Source organism: Miscanthus floridulus, chromosome 12 (assembly GCF_019320115.1).
Source record: "Miscanthus floridulus cultivar M001 chromosome 12, ASM1932011v1, whole genome shotgun sequence".
Lineage (NCBI taxonomy): Eukaryota > Viridiplantae > Streptophyta > Magnoliopsida > Poales > Poaceae > Miscanthus > Miscanthus floridulus.
This window is the reverse complement of record NC_089591.1, coordinates 41,566,838-41,574,057: the sequence shown is the minus strand read 5'-3', so window position 1 is coordinate 41,574,057 and position 7,220 is coordinate 41,566,838. Positions and strand designations below refer to the sequence as shown.

General features: G+C 47.5%; 1 protein-coding gene and 1 pseudogene across 1 annotated transcript; one reads left to right on the top strand and one right to left on the bottom strand.

Annotated features, from left to right (window-relative positions):
- Positions 1-324: 324 nt before the first annotated feature.
- Positions 325-2,886, bottom strand: LOC136497270 (uncharacterized). Its single transcript, XM_066493069.1, has 2 exons — positions 2,611-2,886; positions 325-1,104 (listed from the first exon to the last, which is right to left on the bottom strand). The coding sequence occupies exon 2, from the start codon at positions 1,085-1,087 to the stop codon at positions 623-625; it is 465 nt and encodes a 154-aa protein (XP_066349166.1). The 5' UTR covers positions 1,088-1,104; positions 2,611-2,886; the 3' UTR covers positions 325-622.
- A 2,084-nt stretch (positions 2,887-4,970) lies between these two features.
- Positions 4,971-5,928, top strand: LOC136495763 (9-cis-epoxycarotenoid dioxygenase NCED5, chloroplastic-like; annotated as a pseudogene).
- Positions 5,929-7,220: the final 1,292 nt, after the last annotated feature.

The following is a 7,220-nucleotide window of genomic DNA, read 5'->3' as shown; positions in this document are numbered from 1 at the left end:
TATCTTTTTGGGACACGTCCTCGAATTCCTATTGAGTAGCACCCAAATTAGCGAGTGTAGCTCAACTAGTAGGTTCTTTTCACTTGACACATGTACTTATATTTCCTTTTCAAATTAATTATAAAATGCATGTGCCTCAACTAGTAGGGTTCTTTTCACTTGGCACATGTGCTTGTATTTTTTTTTCAAATTTATTATAAAATTTAACGATATTGTCATTTCAGTGATTGACAACGTGCTCGCAGGCGTCCATAGTAATAATTATGCGTGCATATTTTACTGTGTCCATGTAATGTGCTTTGAGAAAAAAAAATAGCACCCAAATTATTGCTCTGGCCTAAGCACTTTCGGTGAGGCAAACGCCTGGCGACCACCGAGCTGCCGTTGGTTTCGAGACAGGGTTTGGCAGATTCCGAGATATCCAGAGAGAACAAAACATGGGACGAACCAACCAAACCACAAGAACCTACACTTGCACAGCGACGAGATATCCAGAGTGTACTAGTTCTAGCTAGCTGCAAGGACAAGAACAGTGCGAATCACATTGTCAAGAACTCAAGAGCGAATCCGAATGGAGCTACGGAAGTGCATGGTCGTTGATCCATGCGTGGGGCCGGGCTACCTAGTAGAGGTCTGCCTCCCTGTGCGTCTGGATGACGCAGTCAGACGTCGGGTACGCGACGCAGGTGAGCGCATACCCGGCACCGACCTGCGTGTCGTCCAGGAACGACTGGTCCGACTGGTCGACGGAGCCCTCCAGCACCTTGCCGGCGCACGTGGAGCACGCACCAGCGCGGCAGGAGTAGGGCAGCTCGACACCGGCCTCCTCGGCGGCGTCCAGGATGTAGCTGTCCTCTTGCACGTCGATCACGCTCTCCTGCCCTTCGGGGCCGACGAGCTTCACCTTGTAGACGGCGGCGACGCGCAAGTCTTGCCTCGCTCTGAAGCCCGGCAAGGTCGGCACGCTCCTTGTCGTCCCTGGGAAGCTCAGGCGCAGGGGCCGTCTTGTGCTGTTGTTCAGCAGAGGCGCGCTCTTCTGTTGGATGGTCATGAAGTTGCAGAGAACTGGGGATGTGAAAGTTGCCATCTTTGGGTGTTTGAGACCTGTAAAGCTCGTAATCAGAACAGAAAAGTTATTGGGGGTTTACTGTTTCTAGGTCATAGCTGATAGCTTCAACAGCATGTAACTGCAAAAATTATGGGTCACAAAGTACATACTATGAATTGAAACATTTTCCGAGCAGCTACCCAACATAAACATTTTTTTTCCCCGAAGCATCCTCCGAAAAGGGCAGAAAGTAAGGAGTTCCCGCTATTCACTATAGGTAGAAAAGAGTTGGTCCAGTTTGTAAGAAAAACCGGGCCAAAAAGCATACAATGAACGGTTTATTAAGGAAAACTCAACTAAAACCTAAGTACACCCGGCCAGATGACCAAACCCAATCAAACCACATAACACACAACAGCAACCTGGATATTGATGTAGACACTAAGTTTTTTTTCCCCTCAAACACGCATAGACATTAGAAGTGCATGACACATATCATGATTTCAGGGCCATAGTAGTGATTAGTGAACAAGCTTTTCCATTTCTGCAGGAAAGGCTCTATGTGGATATCTGTCATCCCCACTTGAATTTTCATGAGTCATGACCCTATCATAATGAGTCAGGCTACTTTGGAAAAACACAGAACATTAAAAGGACCGACTAATAGTGTTAAAAATGCTTGCATAAGCAATAAGAATAAAAGTAAGAAAGACAACTATCATGGCATGCATTGCATCCTTTAGGAATCTGCAGAAGCAGAACAAAGACCAAGAGGATTAGTTATTGACACACTTTGTATCCTTCAATTAAGTGACGCTACTTCTCGTCACGAGGATTATTTGCTGAAGATCAGGTTTGTTGTTTGGCTGTTTACAAAGACCAAGAGTGAACCTTTTTGCTTTCTTTCCCGGCTTTAGGTGTGTACCTTTCACTTCTCTATAAATGAAATAGGCACAATCTCGTGCCTGTTCGTTTCTTAAAAAAAGGCTCTGCATAACACTGTCAGGTAACTCCTGAAAAAGACCGGACAGAGGACACAGTATCGGTGAATTCAATGACCCAGTACCTATGTTAAGCATTCCAACACACAGATGAGATGACAAACTCAACCACATTGGCCATTTTCCAACCAGTTCAGGACAACTGACAACTACATCGCCATTCAGTAGTATCCACTGTTGGCCTGAATGTAGCGCAGAACACATTGCATTTAAAGATTACTACTCAGATTTGACCGCCTACTTGGATTCAAAATAGGGAACTAAAATTTCAACAAAGCGAGAAGAAAACTACGCATACTCATTCTGCCATTCAGAAACACGAAACCTACGGCACTTCAGGCTCTTCTTCATCACTAATAACTGAAAGATGCAAAGGGCTAAGCTAGTCGCTCCACTGCTGACGGCCTGGGAAACTAACGCGAGAAATACAGGCCAGAAATCCGGTGCGGCGGTTCGCCCAGAAGCCTTCTTCTCAAGTTCGCGTTCCCGTTCCCGGCAGGCCGTGCCCGTGCATTATCAGATAAGAGACGGATAATACGAGCAGGGCAGAGCAAAGCTTACCTCGCAGCCGCAGGTGCGCGGGCAATTGGACCGGACCGTCGTCTCCGGTGCAGGCGCGAGGCGGCGAGGGATGGGCGCGGAAGAAGAAATGGAGCGGTCACGGCGGCTTGGGAATTGGGATGGGATACTACGGATTAGAGTGGAAATTGCTGCGACTTGAAGCATGGCGGCGTGGCGCCGAGCCAGCGGGCGTGACCACCCGCGTGGCACCCCGGGGCCCACGCCCATACGGCCATGGCGTGCTCTGGATGGGTCTGGGCGGCGCTTCTCTGGCCGGCGGGCTCCCTGCCAACACCATCCTGTCCTGTGGGCGGTTCACAGAGTCGGTCCGTTGGGTCGGACAAAAGGTGGGCTAGTCCGCGTCCGGATTTGGCTGTGGGCTGTGGCTTGCTGGCAGCCCCGTGACCGTTGCATTCCTGCTTGCTGTCACGAACCCGTGCCAATCGCCAATTCCTCCTATTTTATGCAGGAAGTCAATTAAGGTTGTTTTACTCCCTCTGTTCAAAACTACTGGTGAACATGGACGTACGACATGCGACATGCACGTGTTTTAAAAAATATTTATCAAGATGGATTAGTATAGAGGTCAAATGTTTAACAAGTCAATTACTATATCGTATAAAAAATATTCCTACTCTGTTGGCCACATATACAAGATGTATGATAATACTCATAGCACGTGTTTGTCAAAAAAAAAATTTAAAAAAAATCTTCATAGATGTATAACAATTAATGTTTTGATAACACAATTCATATGCTTGAGGCTCCATTCCCCACATGTACACCTAATTATTCTTGCCCTTGGTCTTGGTTAGGTCCATGTTCACATCAACAATCTTCCTTCCAATATCTTTGCCACCATGGTATTTTGAGTCAGCAAACAAGGAATAACCTAAACTTGATTAGATTTAGATCATTTTGGGAAATATAGTGAATCAATTATAGTGCATAATTGTGGCATGCCAGATCAGAATGATTCCATGAGAGCTTTGGGACATAGTAAGTTTTCTGTGGAATGTGACTTGGATGTATAATATTCCTTCAGTAAAATATCAAACACGGTAAAAATAATAAATTTCACAAGTTTGATAAGAAACTCAATTGATAAAACAAGTTATATTTAAGCTAAACAAGGATGTAATCAAATCAACTTACATTGGGAAAACCAGAGATGCGCACGTCAACAGAATTTTACTATAACCTATAATAAATTTAACATTAATACTAAAAGAATGGGGGTTTGAAAGTACCAAAATCTAAGCTTATCTATATACCAAACCTCCATAATTATCAAATAGCCTGCACCCAAGAAAAACAAACAAGATAACAGCGAAACACACTTACTTTCCACACAATCCATGGGAGATGCTTGCACAAGTGCTTCAAATAGATTTTCCGCAGGAAGAAGAGCCTCCCATAATCAGCACAAGAAGCGCAAGCAACAACAGCAGGGCCCTATTTTAGGAGAAAAAAAATATTTTAGAAGGATTCACAGCATATAAAACTGTAACTCAGTAAGCTTCATAAATGGAGCGCTAGTTCAAAATAATCCCAGTGGGATGCATATCAAATGGCTTTGGAAGGGCTATGCGAGAAGCAATTTATTCCTAGAGTTATATTTAAATGGATATGTGGTTATCCCACCATGAGTTTAGCCAAATGCAATAAATTGCAACTTCACAATTTGTAAATCTGTCTCTTGTGGCATATATTTCCATATGGCAGCATGCATATCCAAAACTGACCGACAAACTATTCCAGCACTCTACATCTGGTTACTTGCATTTTGACCTAACCATCTGTTCTCAATGTCAAATTTTTTAATTAACTTATTAAGAGCCAATGACCTGTCAATGCTTTCATGATTGTGATCAAGAATCAGGACTGAGAGTATTGTATAAGGGAAAACGGTGTTTTTGACCCTGTCCAGAGGTTCAAATGTGATTTTACCCCTGTTTTTTCAACTTTGTGATTTTACCCCTGTTATTTTGAAATGAAGGAGCCGTTTGCCCCTGGTTTGGATGTCCGTTATTTAGAGGCGGATTAAACGATTAAAAAAAACAAAACACATAAAATCATATGCAAAATGACTGAAATACCCCTTCATCTTCATTCTTATCCGCTCGTTCTCTTCGTTGCTGTCTGCTCGCGGCTGACGCGAAAGCTCCGTGCGGATAGAAGACCGGCGACCGCGCCCCGGCGGCCGAGCACCGTCGCGCCCGCGCGCCCGCCGGCCATGGTGCTCCGGCAACCCCGCGCCCGTGCGACGGCGGCCCTCGGCGACCTCGCCCGCCGATCATGGCGCTCCGGCAACCCCGCATCGGCGCGACGGTGGCCCTCGCGACCTCGCGCCGCTAGTCATGGCGCTTTGGCAACCCCGCATCGGGGTGACGTGGGCTCGGAGCGGCCTGGGACGCGAGGGCGGGCGTCGCGGCATCAGGGCGGGCGGCGGCGGTGCTTGGCCGCGGCTGCCGGGGCGCCTGGTGACGTGGACGCGGAGCGGGCCGGGGCGTAGGGGTGGGCGGAGCGACATCAGGGCTGGCGGAGCAGGCGGCTCCAGTGCCTGGACGCGGCTCCTGGCCATGGCTCCCGGTGACGCCTGGCAGCGAGTCTCCGCGGCGCCCGTTTGCGGCTCCCCGGCGGGTCTCTTCTCGGCGTGGCTCGGGGCACCTGCCTCTAGTTCTTCTGGGCACAGGAGTGTACGTCCGCAACGGCGCCAATCCCTGCTTCGAGCCGGCGGCAGGGCACCACCTGTTCGATGGCGACGGCATGGTGCACGCGGTCCGCATCCGGAACGGCGCCGTAGAGTCCTACGCCTGCCGGTTCACCGAGACGGCGCGGCTCCGGCAGGAGCGCGCCCTGGGAAGGGCCGTCTTCCCCAAGGCCATCGGCGAGCTGCACGGCCACTCCGGCATCGCGCGCCTGGCGCTCTTCTATGCGCGCAGACTCTGCGGCCTCGTCAACCCGTCCCGTGGCACGAGCGTGGCCAACGCGGGGCTCGTCTACTTCAACGGCCGACTCCTCGCCATGTCCGAGGACGACCTCCTGTACCAGGTGCGCGTCACCGCCGACGGCGACCTCCGAACCGTGGGGCGGTACGACTTCGACGGGTAGCTCGCCGGGTGAGCGTCCATGATCGCACACCCGAAGCTGGACCCGACGTCCGGTGAGCTGTTCGCGCTCAGCTACGACGTCCACTGTCCCGTGTCCCCTACGGCTTCCACGGCACCTTCATCGGCGAACGGGAGCTGGAGGCCCAGGCCTGATGATGATTTCTTGATTCCTTGGTTCTTTCTTGACACTGATGACGACGACTGATGATCGATCGATCCATGCCCCGCCGCCGCGCTCCTCCTCCTCTGTTTTCGGTTCCTGGAGCAGCTGGAAACAGGGGAGGGGTGAAGAAGCAGGGGATGGGGGGAGAAGGCTGTTACCAGAGGGAGCTTGAGCCCGTACATAGGAGGTCCCCGGAGCCTTATTCTCCATACCAGATTGCAAGTGAATTTTCAGGTGATTGCAGCTCAGTAGTACAGTAGATTCTTTGGGGGTGAATTTTCAGTCGAAAAGTAAAGATCAGCCGGGAATGACTGACCTGAAGTCCTGAACTCAATGGAGTGAGTGAAAAATGTGGTGTCAGTTAAAAAGACACGAGTCAAGTCAGTCAAGTGTTTCCTTCCTTCCTAGCAAGAAATGTCTGATGACCTCCAGTAAAAAAAAGCAAAGCAAAGAAAAGAAGAACCACTAGTATACGAATCAGGGTAAAATCACAATTATACATAATAAATAGGGGCAAAATCGCATGGGCATTCATGTCCTTTTGTACAAAGTTTAACACCGTTAGGGGTGGATGACGGAGCAAGGGCAAACTGGTGCTTCGTGAATGGCACAGTAGGGGTAAATTCACAAAGCCAAAAAAATAGGGGCAAAATCACAATTTCGATACAAAATAAGGGTACAAACGCAAGAGCCCCATTGTATAATATATACGTGCAAATATGCTGTTCAAGATGATCATGTTTTGACAAAGTTAGTATAGTTTAGGCTCTAATGGAAGAAATTGTGCTATATCAGCCATGAGTGTGAAATGTTGACTTTTCGAAATCCATAACTTTTGCTATAGATTTAGATATACATTATGTCTAGATATATAGTAAAAATAATGTACGTAGAAAGACCAAAACGTCGTATAATTTGGAACGGATAGAGTACTAGGCTCCTTTTCTTGGTTTTTGATGATCCTACGAGCCACTAGCCTCTTTTTTTATTGCATCCACCTTTGCAAACCTTTTCCCCCTTAGTTTGAGATCTTCTTTCACTTTTAACACCAATATGCTTTATAATGACATTCTTAGAGTACGATTAATAATAGAGGCCACAGCTAGTTATATACATATTTACTGTTTATTTACTATTCCGTCTGTATAGTTGTTGGCTAGAAGAACATATTTCATCATTACTACATGATCTACATTTTCCCTAAACTTATAAGTTACAACCTATTTATCTTCTATTTTCTCAATCTCAGTATAAAATTTTCACTCACAACTCTTTTATTATACTTACTTTTATTTTCACATTTATATTTAACATTGGCACGTCCTCTTTCACTA

Excerpts from the sequence above, each read along its gene's own strand:
- LOC136497270 (XM_066493069.1), bottom strand. The coding sequence starts at position 1,087 with ATGGCAACTTTCACATCCCCAGTTCTCTGCAACTTCATGACCATCCAA.